Genomic DNA, 16,693 nt, shown 5'->3' with positions numbered 1-16,693 from the left:
TTTATTTTACGCGATATTCCGTAAGTTTCGTGGACTTGCGATATTTTTATGATTTCCCCTTTGCATTTTGCGTTAACAATCTTATCGTTGCACTGTTGTCACGTTTCCAATCAACCTGCACGTGGCTCGATTGTTCTATACTAATTCACAATTTGGTTCGGCAGTTAAAAAAGTCAAATTCACACGGTCCATAAATTCAACACATATTTGACGGTAAAAAAAAAGAAAAAGAAGAAGAATTGACTTTCGACTGCTTTACCGTGAATTAAAAAAAGAAAAGAAAAGCAAAAAGCGACCATCCAATCTCCCTCCCACTCTTTCTCTCTCTCTCACTAGCCCGCTGCTCCTACAAAAAGGCCGAAGCAGCAACGTTACCTTCCACACTCCAAATGGCCGTGCAGTAATCTCGCTTTCTCCCAAACAGAGAATACACGGCCACCAACGAGAGAAACACACCCCCATTGACCGCCATTGCAGCACCGCCGCCGCCGCCGGCCGCCGGCATTCCCCGCCCCCCTCCGGCTCCGCCTCCTGCTTTAGCCGCTCTCTACTTCCCGCCGAGTTCTCCGGGCCCCTCCATCTCGCGTCGGCCTCCGCGAATTCGCTCGCGCGGAGCCTTCCCCTATTTTCGATCGATTCGGCGTGGGTCCCGGCCCGCATTCCCGCTTGGAAGCTGACTTGGGTCCGGCTCGATTCGATCAGCTCCCGAGCCGATTCCCGATGGAGCCGTCATCTCTAACCCTAGCCGGATCCACCGACGCCGCGCTGGAGTCGGTCCTCACCGAGGAAATCCGAAGCCTGATGGCTCCCCCCCGGAGAGCACCAGTTCCTTCACGGCCCTCCTCGAGCTCCCCCGGACCCGAGCCATCGAGCTCCTCCACTCGCCGGAGGCGCCCATTCCCTGGCGTCGTCGTCCCCGGCGGCCCCGCGGGGCCGCCCTTGCGCCGCCTCGGCGGCGACGGCGGGGCGGCTTCGCTTTGGCCGTGGGTTCCGACCTCGCGGCGAGGTACCCCGCCTTATTCGGAGAGAAGAACGACTCCGTGGAGACGAGCTCGCAGAAGGTGAAGAGCGAGCCGTTGACGGAATCGGACTCGAACCCCAACTCGTCGCCGCAGCCGCTGGTGTCCGATCCGACGGTGGAGAACAAGGGGCAGAGGCCGACGAAGAGGAAAGACCGAGAGAAGAAGGTAAGAAGAAGAAGAGAAAAAAAAAAAAAAAAAGTTCCCCAACAAAATCAACACTTTCCGGCACGATTCCTCGTTACGCCTCCGGCGAATTCGGGGTGTTTTCTCTTCTTTTTAATTCCAATTCACGTGGACGAATTTCGAGTTTCAGGCGAAAGCGTCGGCGAAAAAGAGCAAGAACGAGAGCTCGGAAGATGCGGAGGAGCTTCCTTACGTGCACGTCCGAGCTCGTCGCGGTCAAGCCACCGATAGCCATAGCTTAGCAGAGAGGGTATCGTCTCTTTTCCTTAACTTAATTCGTGCGTTTTTTCCGTACGTTTCGATCGCCCCTTTTACCGACAAGACCGCAGCGATCTTGTCTGAAGTTTTTCCGCTCGGGACATTGCAGGCGAGAAGAGAGAAAATAAATGCTCGGATGAAGCTGCTGCAGGAGCTCGTCCCGGGCTGCAGCAAGGTCAGCGTTTCCTTCCTTCACCGTGATGTGATTTTAGATTCAGTGGTCGTGATTAGTGGGGGTGGCTTATATATGTCAGTCTTAATTGTCTCTGAAAAGTGCAATTATGCGGGTTTTAATAATTTGCCCGGGTGTCATTTTCACCTTTTTAACCACGATGTGTGGGGGGATGTGGCTTTTGTACTGAGGGGGGAAAAAAGGGCATTCCGAAGTGTCAAAGTCCCCGTTGGCAGTTCCGTAATTTCGCCCCCCCCGCGGGGGTTGTTCCGTTGCCCTTTCGTTGGGTAGGTTAGGAGTCCCTTTTCAGGGCAATTACGTCAAAAACCCCCCCGAAAGGAATTTTGGGTCTTGGCTGGGCGTTGAGGCTTTTGGGCATTTTGCTGGGGAAATTTCATGTTCGCGATGCAATACAACCGCATCGCATTATCTTCGTGTCGGGGGATGGCGATATTTACCTTGGGAGTGGGGACGGGGATGGATTGGTGGGTCTTTGACACTTGTCTTTGTTGGGAGTGGAGGACTAGGTAGATGTCTGTGAGAGGCCCCCCCCCTTAAGACAAGAATAACAAATTTTTCTTTTTTAAGGGACAAGGAATATTTCCTTTTCGGAATGCCCAAACAAAACTTGCCAACCAACAGCTACGAGAGACGATGTGATGTCACGTAAAAGATTCATTTGCCGCCCCCACCTCCTCGTTCCTCTTTCTAAAGAGTGCCTCCATGAGATATTTTCGCGGGATGCAATGCGAGTTGATATCGGTTTAACAAAACTGAAGCTAGATTTTAGCCGAGCTACGTATTTGAAGAAGATGGCTATTGCTATTTGTTTAGGACGGTTGGATGTTCTGGTTATGTCTTTGTAAAATGTGTTTATTTAATAAGGAGGGCATCTTTCTTAGGTAGCTTTACTTGGTACTCGGTGTATAGACGAAGCTTAACAACATTCTGAAGGAAGCATGGTGCCTTTAATTGGTACAACCTTTCAAGAATAAATATGCTTGCAGTGTCTTTATTTTTTCTCACTCGTGGATGATCCATCAACAATTTCTTTGCACTTTATATCCTGCGAAGGAGTTATATTGTATTGAAAATATCTGGTAATTGATATCCTTATCAAGTGTACTGCCTGGGATTTTGGGATACCTGGGTGACTCTTCTCAAGTAGATAGTGGATTTCCAATTCTAGGGGCTGAACCTTCTGTTATGATGGCCTGACAAATGTCCAGTAAATTCCGCCTTTTGTTTCATCTTAGTTATTTTTGGTCTTGTGGATGAGATATAAGGATTATATTCATTCCAACCTTCTTTAGGTAAGTGCAACATATTGTGGTGAGTTTGGAAGATTTCTTTCACTCGAATGCCTTTTTGGGTCGTCTTAGGCCTTGCGATTAGCTTTACACCAAAGTACCTTGAAACTATACAGTGAGAGTTTCTGGAAAGTTTCTGGCGACTCGTGTAAATTGTGCTGGCAGCAGTGAATACTGTTATTCTATTCTTATAAAATTCGAATGCAGATGAAAGTTTTAATTTTAGGGTAGCGAAAGTGATGCAAAGATAATTTGCTTATGCAGATATCTGGTACAGCTTCGGTGTTGGATGAAATCATTAATCATGTGCAATCTTTACAACGCCAAGTTGAGGTAATTGATACTCACCCTTGAAATAGCAAAGTTCCTTCTGATTGGTTTGTTTGTTAATAGTGCTATATGAAAAGCTTAGGCTTGTTGAAGTCTAGCTCTTATAAATCGCCAGAAAATAATGGAGTTCTCACTCTTGAGCTCTAGGGACAATTCTTTGAAGAAGCTGTCAAATTAATGGGCTCTACGCCTATTATCTGATTCTTCTTCACATTTGGGTACAGTGTTCACCTAACATTTTGAGGTTTAAGATCTTGATGCTTGTGCCTACATTGAGTCCCTTTAGTCATAGTTGATGGTGTATATTGATCATGTTGGTTTGCCAATTGCTTTCAATTTCAAATTAAGGGTGTATGGGGTTTTCCATTTCTGTTCTGTAAAGATATCGGAAGGCATGCCTGAGTAATATTTTCTTCTTCCACTTGTAAGATCACGAGTTGAATGATGTTTTTCCTTCATTCTTGTCCATGTAAATTGAGAAAGCAATAAGGTGCTGTGGCATATGGAGCTTCATAAGCCTCCGACAAAGTGTGTGCATTGTTGATTGTACTTTCCAAAATTTTAAAGATCATGATTAGCAGTGTACTTTATAATGGCGTGTTTTGGTATTTCAGCTTCTGTCAATGAGACTTGCGGCAGCTAACCCAAGGGTCGATTTCAACATGGATAACAATTTTGCAGAAGTACGTATAATTTTCTTATATTTTATTCCGCACTCTCTTGGAAGAGAGAGAGAGATGTCAAGGTGTTTCCTCCTGGGGGTTATCCTCGAATCTTTTGTATCAGCTGCAGCAGAATGTTCTGTGTTAGATGATGCCGGGGCTTTGGTAGAAACATACTGGTTCTTGTAATAGTACAACGTTGATTGTTACATCTGAAGTTCTCTTGAAATATCAAATAAAAGGTAAGAGTAAATCTGGGTCACGTACTTTATCTGCACGTGATTGCAGCTGGTACCCAAAAATAAAAACCATCAATGTGCACGCCTCTCTCGGTTGCCTTTTCACTTCAGTAATATTCTTTTTTGTTTGAGCCTTGACATTCAACATGTATAAACCAGTTATTACCCGGACTCTTGCACCGTCAGAAGAGTGCTCATTCCCACTGACATTTCTAGAGCTCTAGAACACAAAAACGTACCGCAAAGAGTTTGAATTGTCCTCTTTGATAAGGTTGTGGTACAATTTGAATCTTGTACAAGTTTCATTGAGAAGGAATTCCTTTTTTGATCTGACACATACAACAATTAGTCCTTTTTTCAATCAATCTCATCATTTTATGCCATTTATTGCTCACTTCTTTATAAATTTGATGTGTTTTTGCTTATTTGCACTTGCAGAACATGTCTCTGGTAGACAGTAATTTCCCCAGCATGGTTATGCCGTTCATGTGGCCTGAAGTTCAGGTTAATGAAAGCAGACAGCCGTACCATCAGCAATGGCAGTTTAGTTCACTTCCACAGCCAGTTTGGGGAAGGGAACAAGACAATCATAACTTTATCACCCCAGAAAATTCTCTATTGAGTTATGATTCTCCGGCAAATTCAGGTAGTGTCTGTTGCCCCTTTCTTTGATCCAAGCAACATGTTTCCCACCTTAAAATTTTGCCATCTAAAATTCATAAATATGGAAAATAAACATGGGGGTGCGCATTTCTTTTTCCCAGATTTTGAATATTGCTTAGATAGCTGGGGAGTCATACAGTTCAGCTATGAGCAAATTAACAGAAAGCTGGAAGTTCTTGTTGTAGTTTGTGAGAAACTTTAACCAAGTGCCTTTCAAATTTGGTCCTATACATGTTATTACCGAATGAATCATATTTATCTCTTCTATGCCTGCATGAAACCCAAATTGTCTAACTAAGTCCCTTTTCATCTCTCCTTTGCAGTGTCCTTGCACTCTAGAGCAACCGAAAATGGAGCTATGAAGGTGGATTGAGGGTCTACTCGTAGTCTAGTCTTAGTAATTAGTGTATATATTAGCAAGATATAAGATTACCACTCTAGCAGGAACTAGGAGGCATCAGATTCCATTTAACCTGGGTTTCCATGCTTCTACCGCAAGTCTTCTTCTAATTTTGGTCCTATGAATTCTTATAATTAGCAGCGGAAGGAAACCCATATTTCTCCCAAAATTGGAGTAGAAATTTCCATATGTAATCTGCATATCTGTACTTATATCATTCACTAACTCTGAGGATGAGTAAGTCAGCCCTTCGTGAGAAGGGAAGACTCATCCACATTGTACAATGACAAAACTCCAAACTACTATGGAAGTAAAACTCTGTGCCGCGATGCATATTTGCCTATGTGTTTCTGTTGTGCTTGCGGATATCATTTCGTGGTGTGGAGGCTTTGTTGAGTCCCACCAATTTGTTGTGAGTGTGAGCAGTTTCTTCCAAGTTTGAAAGCCGTTTGTGGCTGTCGAAGATGTATGGTGGCTTTCCGTGACTTTGCTCCGAGACATTCCTTCATGGCATCAGAGTGGAGGGAATGGAAGCTCTTAGCATCCCTTTTCACTAAGTAGTACAGAAGAAAAGAAGAGAGGAGAGAAATTCTGCTAGTGCTAGATAATTGCACGGCTTATTTGTCGTCTTCTTGGTCGATGCCTGTGCCTCTAATTGAATCTTGAACGAGATAATCAGTCAGTAATCCCTCGAGCAGACCCAAAAAGCCAGTGGCTGGATGGTACACTTCACTGTAGGAATGAGTGCCTAGAGTTTTGCTTTCTTGCTTTGATGGTGCAAACGATAATGGGTCTGGAGAGTGGTAAACTGTTCTTGCTGGGTAGGGTGCCGGTCAAAATTACCACTATGCATGCTCTTTGACCTCTTTTAGAACGTTTCATCTATTTTCTAATGCCTTGAGTTTCATAGAGGATGGAGTTTTTCTCCCTAGCGAAAGGTGTTCGAGAATTCACGAGTCGCGGTCCCTTCTTTGGAAAGATCAGATCGACGGTACTTACAAATCCCATCCCATGCATGGGTCGGTATGTTATTGCCATTTGCCACTCCATATGATTCGACTACCTTTGCCTATTATGATTAGGCAATTCTCCAATAAACCACTTTAACGCTCCTCCTAAACAGCGCCATCTCGAAAATACTTTTTCTATTTCTTGGACCCCAAAGACGATATCAAGAGTAAGTTAAACTTCTAGCCCCTACAACGTCCGAGGTGACATCTTCCAACTAGAATGAAGCTTTCCTCGACGTCCGAGGTTATGGATGCTTCAGCAGTAGTCTTTGGCTCCAAGGACTTAAGGGTCGCTGAGAATGCGGAATCAACTTAAAGAGACGCTGACAAAGGCGACGCTTCGTACCCATCAACCCATGCAGCTCTCTCGCTTCTTGTCCAATGCACTTGCCCGCCAAACGGCGCGCTCCTCCGTCCTTCAAAATCCCTCAAAGTCGAATGCTTTACGTTCCGACGGTTGTTTGAGGGAGGCGTTGCTGGAGATGGCCATTCGAGGCCCTGAAATGGTGTTTGCAGGATACGTCGCGCTCTTGGACGAGTGCGTGGAGAAGAGGGCGTTGAGAGAAGGCCAAAGAGTCCATGCCCACATGATCAAGACGTGCTATCTCCCGCCAGTTTATCTCTGGACTCGGCTTATGGTTTTCTACACCAAGAATGGGCTATTGGGTGACGCGCGCCGGGTGCTCGACGAAATGCCGCTCCGAAATGTGGTCTCTTGGACGGCCATGATTTCGGCTTATTCCCAGAAAGGGTATGCCTCTGAAGCTCTGGATCTTTTCCAGCAGATGTTGAGATCAGGTATTCTGCATGAGAGTGAGCAGTGCTTGTTTACCGTGGGTTCTTGTTTACTTCTTGGTGATGCTAACTAACATTTTGCAGAGACAGAGCCAAATGAGTTTACGTTCGCCACGATTCTTGCTACATGCACGGGGGCGTCGGGTTTTCAGTTGGGAAGGCAAGTCCACTCTTTAGTCATTAAGAATAATTATGAATCCCAAATATTTGTCGGGAGCTCACTCCTTGACATGTACGCCAAGGCTGGCAAAATCCATGAAGCACGAGAAGTGTTTGAGTGCTTGCCCGAAAGGGATGTTGTTTCTTGTACTGCTATAATCTCAGGTTATGCTCAGTTAGGTATTGGATGAAGAGGCCATAGAATTATTTAGTAGGTTGCAGAGAGAGGGGATGGATTCGAATTATGTTACTTATGCAAGTGTCTTGACTGCTTTGTCTGGGCTTGCTGCATTGAATCATGGCAGGCAGGTCCATGGTCATGTCCTTAGGCGTGAAGTCCCCTTTTATGTTGTTCTGCAGAATTCTCTCATAGACATGTACTCAAAATGTGGAAGTGTTACCTACGCAAGACGAGTTTTCGATAGCATGTCCGAGAGAACTGTCATCTCGTGGAATGCTATGCTCATGGGTTACAGCAAACATGGAATCGGGAGACAGGTCGTTGAGCTTTTCGAACTCATGAGAAAAGAAAAAAAGGTTGCGCCTGATAGCGTTACACTCTTGGCTGTTTTATCTGGCTGCAGCCATGGGGGATTGGAAGAAAGAGGGCTACAGCTTTTCCATGAGATTATAAATGGGGAACATGGAGTTCAACCAGAGATGGGGCATTACGGGTGTGTAATTGACATGCTTGGGCGTGCTGGTCAGCTGCAAGAGGCTTTTGAACATATACAACGGATGCCTTTTGAGCCGACTCCTGCTATTTGGGGTTCACTTTTAGGTGCTTGTAGGGTTCACTCTAATGTTGACATTGGTGAACTTGTCGGCCATAAGCTTCTTGAACTTGAGCCTGAAAATGCTGGGAATTATGTGATTCTTTCTAATTTATATGCTACAGCTGGGAGGTGGGAAGATGTAAGAAATGTGAGGCATTTGATGAAGGAGAAGGCAGTGATAAAGGAGCCGGGAAGGAGCTGGGTGGAGCTTGACCAGGTGCTCCACACTTTTCATGCCAGTGATCGTCTTCACCCAAGAAGGGGGGAGGTTTTTGAGAAGGTGAAGGATTTAGCGCTCAAGATAAAAGCATTAGGTTATGTTCCTGACTTGAGTTGTGCTTTTCATGATGTGGACGATGAACAGAAGGAGAAGATACTTCTTGGTCACAGTGAAAAGCTGGCCTTGGCCTTTGGATTGATGGGTAGTGCAGAAGGAGTTCCAGTCCGGGTGATAAAGAACCTGCGGATTTGTGTTGACTGCCATAACTTTGCCAAATTTGTCTCGAAACTCTATGCAAGGGAAATTTCTTTGAGGGACAAAAATCGCTTCCACCATATTGTCAATGGCATCTGTACTTGTGGAGACTACTGGTGATTTTTATTATGGTTCACGAGTAAGGCCTTATTTGATGCTTTGAAGATACACCCCGATGAGGTTATATGACAATTTTGGGCGAGAAGAGATAATTGAATTATTGTAGATGTCAGGTTGTCCAGGGGGAGCAAGTTGTAAAATCCATGACAGATCAGGAAAATACCGAGGCGCTGTTGCTCAGAAAAAAGAAAATCCAATATCATGCAGGTTTTGCTGCTCTCTGAGATGACATATGTTAACCTCAGTTAGTGGGATGGAGTATGATTCACGCCCCCTTTTTTACGTGCAGCGAACAGAGTTCTGGAAAACCTATCTCAAAGTGTTGGTATGAGAAGATCGGGTGTTGTGAGTTCAGAGATGGGGTTTGCTTGTCTGTATCAACGACAGCACTTCAGTTGCCTCACTCCGAGGCGCAGAGTAACCTAAAGATAGTCGGATCATTGACTCAATCCTCTTTTGAAACGAGAACTTAAATTAGGATTCATTTGACTTTGGGTAACTCGAAAGATTCTGACTCGAGTAGAGTAAAATGGTAATTGATTAGTGAGACTGAGTGTACGACTAAGATAGGATATAGAGAATGGCTAGGATATGATGCTGTATAGGTCTGATTTCAGGCACTAGAGCTTTAGAGTTTTGATGAAACTGAATTTCTCCTGGTCAGTTGATCCAATTGTAGCTGCAGATTCGTCCCAGGAGGTAATAAATGAACTTGTCTACACCAGCCACATTCGGCTTTACCATTCTTGACATGGTTTGATCCAGTGTTTGTGTCAAGCATGTGGCTGCGTGAATGGAGCAGAGATGACCAAGCTGTACCGACTGTCGATGTGTCAAAATCTCGATAACGAGGAAGCTCGGACATCTTTGGTCGAAGTGCCCCGGAAAAGCACGATCCTGCAAAGCGGACATATTTTCTCCTCTAGAGTATAGCACAAGCCTTTTGTTAATTAAAGTAGTGTCGTTTCTTGGCCAGTGGTATGGATAATGTACTTCCATCTCTTCTCTAATGCTCTGTATTTGTGAATGATAAGTGCATGTATTATATTACTCATCAAAAGAATAAGAGATGTTTTGTAAGCATCAAACTAGCTTTAGGCTCGTAAAACAATTATTTGATCTGATTGCCATGGACTAGACGTATTTTAAATTTTTCACTTAATCTAAATCTTGTAGCTCATACATTTCACTTTTACACTAAGTACACATATTAGTTGTTCATAAATATATTAAATCTAGTGGAGTAGTTATAATGTTTTCAATAGTTTTTTTTAAAGTGTGAACAAATGGGTGAGAGCTTTAATCTAGAAAACAAGTATAAACGGTAACGTTCGTCTTTCATTATTATTTGAAGCAACTAATGTGGTCCTAGTCCAAAATTCATCATGCTAAATGGCTCCAATTGACTTGGCAAGTAAAAAAACAAAGAATTAGTCGAGAAAAGATATTTAAAAAAAAAAAAAAACCATTAGCCTTAACGACGTCGCTTCCTCATCTGGCAAAACGACAGCGTTTTCAAGCACGGAGGTCGATCGCCAGATCCGCCAAAGACAGGCCTACTTCAGGAGTCTCCCCAATCGCTCCACTCTCTCTCTTTCTCTCTCTCCGCTCGCGAAATCATGCCGAGGGCAGCGAAACCCTTGACGACGGCGGCCGCCGCCCTCCGCCGCCGGCTCTTCTCGTCCTCGTCCGGGCCCAGCCGGTGGGCGACGCCGGGCCACGAGGAGCGCCCCAAGGGATACCTCTTCAACCGGCCCCCGCCGCCGCCCGGCCAAGCCCGCAAGTGGGAGGACTGGGAGCTCCCCTGCTACGTCACCAGCTTCCTGACGATCGTGATCCTGGGCGTGGGGCTCAACGCGAAGCCCGATCTCACCATCGAGACCTGGGCCCACCAGAAGGCCCTCGAGCGGCTGCAGATGGAGCAGCAACAGATGAGCGAATCTGACTGATTAGGGTTTGTGGGGGGTGAAATTTGGAGTAAGTTCGAGTTGAGTTTTGAGCTCTTCTTCCTTTCTTCCTTTCTTTTTTCTTTTTCCTTGCTGGGGGGAACTGAGGTTCGACGGTGTTTGACTTGGCCTCCGCGTCGAATGTTGATATGGTGTTAGCTCAATAATCATCTATTTGATGTTCGAAAAATCTGACTTCTGCAGTGATCGGTGCTGCGAATTGAGCTGGAAATCTATAATGCTTTTAATTGATTATGCTTTTTGACTATTTTGGTTTTCGCACGTTAATGTTACAATTAGGCGTTAGAAAACGATTCCGTCCGTTGCAGTTTGTCGAAATTCTAGGGATGGCAATGTGGCTTTGTTTCAATCCGGAAGTGCGCTCGGAGATGAATTCTTTTGGTGTTCTTGTGTGCCACATAGCTGTTAAGGATCTAGCAGCTTTGAGTTGGAGTTTCAGGGATGGTCTTGTAACTAGCATTGTCAGCAAAAGTTTCGAGCAAATTGCGGATGTTCATCTTTTGTTGTTGGCAAGATCATGATAATAGCTCGACATCAAGAAAGAAGAATGTAGCCTGTGGTTAGGAACTCTCAATGTAACTTTTGCCACTATATCGGTGTGTATATCATTGGGCATGAATAAATGGCTAGAAAGACTAACACAGGAATAGCTACTGAAAGAACACAAATATGGGGATCTCAGATAATTGCGTTGGCCAGTCACAAACTCGAAATTACTCTGATAATTCCTGTTGCACCATTGCAATGTGCTCTCTTCTGTTAGTGCATCCTTCCTGCCTCAATATCATCTCAGGCTAGATTGTAAAATCATGTGATTGACTTCTCTGTGAAGCTTCTACATTCAAAAAGTCTAAATTGAAATTGAAAGAATACCTTCTTCTGCTGGATTGCTTTAGGACTATGTTCAAGTTTAGGGTTTTGTTTTGGTAGGTAATTAATGTTTTATGCAAGTTTTGAGCATGTTTGTAGTTGAATGATGATATTGATTTTTTTTTCGAAGTACTTTCACTACGATGTAAGTGTTCTGATCCATATTCCAATGGTTATCTACATATTTGCTGCCTGCTGGAATGTAGTAACTCTAGGAATATGCTTTTCACGGAACTCCATTGTTAGGTTCACTTTTCTCCTTATTATTTTGCGCACAAACGCATTTTACGATAACATGCTGTTGTTAAGCTTCATATATCTGGCTATTTTTATACCAGAAAATTTGTACAATGATTGAGATCACTTCTTACAAGATCAATGCTAACAAGAAAAAATTAGTCTGACTAAACAATCTACTTCTTTTGGGCCATAGAGTAAACAATCCACTTGGCTTGAGGATATTCCTCTGTTTTGTTCAGATCTTGAATTTCGGGTTCTAGGGTAGTCTTAAAAATAGACGGGTAGAGTTAGTTTAATTCATTTGAAGAATGACATTTAATTAATAATCTAGTGATAGTTCCTGATGTGGCCTTCTTATGGTGAGAGAGTTGATGTTTCATGCACTCATGATGTGCAGACTCACTCTGTGGTGCGTTGCAGGTCATCCACATTAAGTTATGGATGATCTGCTGCTACTACAAAAGTAAGGAATTGTAGTAGAGTGAGTTTTGCTATAATAAAAAATTGGTTGCTTTATGATGACTTGGAGGTCCAGGGTTTAAGTCAAGATAATAGCATCTTTACAAAAGGATAGCTGGAATGTTTGACCCTGCTTAGACCCTTTAATGTGCGAAATTAATGTATTGAGTTGCTCTTTTACTTGCAAAACTGCAACGTCAGTTTTATGAATTGGAAGTGGTTCTTATTTTTTAATCTTTTGAATGATAAACCTAGGGAAACCACCCTTTTGCGAAAATTGCATAACCTATACATAAGAAAGATTGCCTTTGATATTCCAACAAACTAGAAGTACGAAATTGGACTTCCTGCTATACCAAAAGTGAAGGGTGTGTGAAATAGCTTTTTAAATTTGCTTCATTTGTCATAGTGGAGTATCTACAGATACTTGGTAACTTAATTCTTTTGCATTTAGTTTGTTTACCCACGGTCTCGAGTAGGTAATCACTGTGCCTAAATTGTTGGATTTGTAGTAAATTATTTTTTTATTATGGGGTTGAGCAACTTTTGTCCAGGTGTACTTTTGGCAGTGTATGTGAAATGATATGATGCTTCAAGAATCTAGGCACCTTTGTCAATTGTCACTTGAAACTCCTGTTAGATCTCTGGTCTTAGATGTACATGTCTGGTCATATGTGGCCTTGTTCTTGTACTTTGTAGCATTTATCATTTGGCATGTCTCTAGAAAAGTTGATACTCGGAAAGATTGCCTAGATCAGTGATTAAGCCCTGCAACTCCCCCTCCTCGCTCATCCCCTACTCAAAATCAATCGCTCCCAGTTAAAGTGTTGGCAAGTAGGTATAAAAAGTAGGCATGAAGTTGTCACTTTTCATGAGATTTAATGAGGTTTTTCATAACATGGCCCATCTTTATCATCAAGTGATCCAAGGACTTCGGAATACGAAGTGGTGAATTTTCTGCGATGCAACATTGCAGGTACTCTGAAGGATTATATTGTTGATGAATAACTGTACATCGAGTTCCTTGAATAATTTCTTCCGCTCGGGTCTTGTTCCTGCCTAGTCTTTGTCACTTCACTATCTGAAAGACTCTTGTTCTGCCTAATTGTTGTAGCTTCACTTACTGTTTGGAAGATTCTTATGATGCTTTGTTGATCCATGCCGACATTCAAAGTAGGAACCTTTCCCTCTCTGGGAGTTTAGTGGGTATACGGATTGATCAGTCCTTGAACTTCCTGAATTTTCCTTGGTGCGCATGAGAGGAGTGCTCCTTGAATTTGTTTCTTTTACCCCGATTCTGGTTGCTTCCTTATCTCGTCGGTTGATGAGGATAGAAGAACCCAATGCAAAGCTAGCCTGCTTCAGAAAATTCTGCACTGTAGTGCCCTGTAATCCTCCCCAAAAATTTCGTGAACTGTTTCTCTTTCAGATTAATGGGGTCTCAAGCAAAACCAGCCCGTGAACCGAACAAAAAAGGGAAATAGAAAATCAGTATATTAAAATCGATTTGGTCAGTCAAATCTCGGTCATTTCTTGTGTTTGGATTGAGGGAAGTTGATGGAGATGGTACCTCAATTACCCTTTCATCGGTTCCATTCAAAAGGCATCCAAAGCACGCGAAAGTAACTTTAATTTCCTCTGTCTCCTCCTGACTCCATTTCTTTGTCTTCTTTTCTATCCATTTTCTTCTTCGTTGTCATAGCTGTAATTCTGACACCAGCAGAAAGAAAGAGACGATTCACTTTTAACTGGTGATTGATGATTGCCTGATAGAAGCGGCGGACCGCGAAGGTAATGGGATACGATTATACCACAGCCTGTAACCTGAGATGGTTGGGTTGCATTTAGGCCCAGTATCGTCTCTGCCCATAACATAAACCGAAACCTCCTTTCCTTTTCTGAACCTTACTAGACTGGATGACCTGCGGATTGACGGATGAAAACCCTCACAAACGGAACTTCGTTCAGTAACCGGAGTGCTAGTGTTAACTCTGGGTGGTCGACAGATGACGCCCCAGCACGAATATCATCGTCTTATTTAGTTGTAATTGAAGTTTAGAGCCTTTCTGGACCATCTTGTTCTAACTTAATGATCATTCCGTTCCCAAGTTAGTCATAAAGCACAGCGATGGAGCTTAAATTACCTAAGTCAGGAGAAGGAAGAACCCAGACAGACGTGCGCAGCTGACCAGCTCATGATGATGCTCGGATTCTATTTTGGACGAACCTCTGATGGGGTAATGATCAGCCCCATTCTATTCCTATTCCAAAAGAAACGGTTGCACGGAATGTGTCCACAGCCACGCTTTTCCATGGTTTTATCCTGCCACTTTGCCATAAAGTGCAAAAGGATTCGAGTTTTGCTTCAACCTTTTTTGCCATAAAGTATCTTCAGCTTTTCAGGGGCCAGTGGCTCGATTGTGGTCACGAGAAGGACAGTCTTCGCACTCAAGTGTGCTCAAAAGCGAGGACCCATTAACATGATCCGTGAGCTGTCCCTCGTATTGGTTCTTCGGGTCCACTCCAATTGCGAATTGCGATATTCCTTTTTTATTTTTATTCCTCAATAAAAGTGTCGGTTATCCTAGTAGTACGTAATGTACTATGTCATCTCTAAATTTTTATTCATCAAATCAATTTATCGTGTAACGGCTACCCTGAACTTTCAATTAGTTCAATTGTATCTCTCAATTGATCCTGCCTGAATAATCATCGAAAATGGTTAAGTAGAAGAGAAAGTCTATTTATGGCGATTGATAGATGAAAGAGTTAGCTCGTAAATTTAAAATCACACACAAAAGATGAACATATATTATTTCTTGCAGTTTCCGTGAGTATGTTATATGCACATACATAATGAGTTTGTATAATTTTCTTCATTTAGTGTTAGTCTTATCGGACCATCATTGACGTCATTGTATTTTATTGACCATATAGAATAGTAGGATGACATTGAACAATTTTAAATAACTTACGATTTTATTGAACTAATTGAAAGTTTAGTGATGACAATATACATTAGTTTACCAATCTAATGGAATGAATCGAAAGTGATGACATTAAATATTGGACGAAAGTTCATGACTAATAGTAACATGTTAATATCCTAAATTTTCGCTCCAATCACCCGAGCTGCTACAAAATCAAGTCATTTATTATTATCAAACTCCAATCTCCAATGTATATCCATAATTCACGAGTCACAAAGATATCCTATTTATCTCATAAGGGGAGGAAGGTTCAAATTTCTCACCCTCATTCTCACAATACAAGAGAGGTGTCCTTGAGCCACGGCTCACAAGGTCTCCGATTCTCAAGGGCTTCGACACGAGCCATGATAGCTATTCTCGTGTGATGAATCCTTTCATAATAGTCAAGGGTGGATAAGCATTTTTAGATTAATCAAGTCGGGCAATTTACTCTCTGTTTAAGACTTATATAAAACAGCAACATCATCACCCACCAAAATTGAGACCGTAACATTCTCTCTATTAGGTTGAAGTCCGAGATTTATATTTGAATACACGATTAGGTTAAAGAACTTCACTTGTCGCAATCTCCACCTAAAGAGCTCAATTCCCCATTCTACTCTTCGCTGAAAACTTTGTAAAGTTTTGACCATAGGAAGAAAAATAACGTCATGCGATGTTACCACTATACCGGCCGTATAAAAATATTCGAAGTTGGAGTTGGTGGTGACGCCGACGTGGAAATTGCCCTACCAATCTAGATCTACATACGTGTTTCATTTGGTGACAAACAATCAACAGCTAGCAATCACCCAGCCAAGAATACAATGAACAAAACTTTGATAGAAAATATTATTGTGATGGTCATGTCTTATTGTGGGCACGAGAATGACAAAACCCAATCACGAATTTAAGATTGCCATCCCGCCTACCGCACACTGTCCTGTTTCGCTAGGGCCCTCCCTCACCGCCAGATGATTCGAATCCTTCTTCGACGGTGAGTATATCCTACTTTCCTTAAAAGCAAAAGACAAAACAAAAACAAAAGGAGAGAAAAATGGAATTGTATATTTTTTCTTGCACGAAGAAAGACTTAATTTATTGATGTTAATTTTGCTTAAGAACTACTTAAAATGCGAGAAACGTAAAGACATCTAGGCTTCGTCGTTCTTGTGAAAAATGTGACATTTAAAATAAAATAAAATCAGGAAGTCATTTTTTAGGAAATGACAATATTTTCTAATATTTGATTGAAACTTGAAAATGAATTAGAAAATATTTTTCATCGTTTGGTATAAAAAAAAAAAATCTTATTTTAGACCCGAGCCATGGTGTTGGGGATTCGAGCTCATATACTGAGATTTCGCACTCGGCCTTTGTGGTCCTGAGTCGGGATGCTGAGGCTTCGGGCTTGTCCTTGATGGACAAAAGTGCGGCTAGGAATTCATGCACTAACATCAAGTGCCATGCCTTGATGAATCCACTAGCCCAGGCACCAGAGATCTAATCCTGGATGTCAAGGACTCATGATTCGGCATTGGGGTTTTGGTGCTTCAATATAGAGTTTCAGGACTTAAACATGTTTTGAAATTTGATTTTCAATTTTTAAAAAAC

General features: G+C 42.6%; 3 protein-coding genes across 3 annotated transcripts; all 3 read left to right on the top strand.

Annotated features, from left to right (window-relative positions):
• The first annotated feature begins 383 nt into the window (after positions 1–383).
• On the top strand, positions 384–5,582 carry LOC104445453 (transcription factor bHLH48). The gene is given in 8 exon segments (XM_010059368.3): positions 384–808; positions 811–1,187; positions 1,336–1,455; positions 1,573–1,638; positions 3,210–3,278; positions 3,890–3,958; positions 4,615–4,822; positions 5,163–5,582. Coding segments are annotated over 8 exon segments (1,047 nt in total). The 5' UTR covers positions 384–720; the 3' UTR covers positions 5,213–5,582.
• Positions 5,583–5,719: 137 nt separating this feature from the next.
• LOC104445445 (putative pentatricopeptide repeat-containing protein At3g13770, mitochondrial) lies at positions 5,720–9,709 on the top strand. The gene is given in 3 exon segments (XM_010059360.3): positions 5,720–7,047; positions 7,129–7,385; positions 7,387–9,709. Coding segments are annotated over 3 exon segments (1,944 nt in total). The 5' UTR covers positions 5,720–6,548; the 3' UTR covers positions 8,575–9,709.
• A 428-nt stretch (positions 9,710–10,137) lies between these two features.
• LOC104414671 lies at positions 10,138–10,788 on the top strand. Its single transcript, XM_010025832.3, has one exon. The coding sequence runs from the start codon at positions 10,194–10,196 to the stop codon at positions 10,521–10,523; it is 330 nt and encodes a 109-aa protein (XP_010024134.1). The 5' UTR covers positions 10,138–10,193; the 3' UTR covers positions 10,524–10,788.
• Positions 10,789–16,693: the final 5,905 nt, after the last annotated feature.

Source organism: Eucalyptus grandis, chromosome 1 (genome assembly GCF_016545825.1).
Source record: "Eucalyptus grandis isolate ANBG69807.140 chromosome 1, ASM1654582v1, whole genome shotgun sequence".
Classification (NCBI taxonomy): domain Eukaryota; kingdom Viridiplantae; phylum Streptophyta; class Magnoliopsida; order Myrtales; family Myrtaceae; genus Eucalyptus; species Eucalyptus grandis.
Note: the sequence above shows the minus strand (reverse complement) of the source record. Positions and strands in the feature narration are given on the sequence as shown.

Bases quoted from the DNA above. Each gene is read 5' to 3' on its own strand.
- LOC104414671 (XM_010025832.3), top strand. From the start codon at position 10,194: ATGCCGAGGGCAGCGAAACCCTTGACGACGGCGGCCGCCGCCCTCCGC.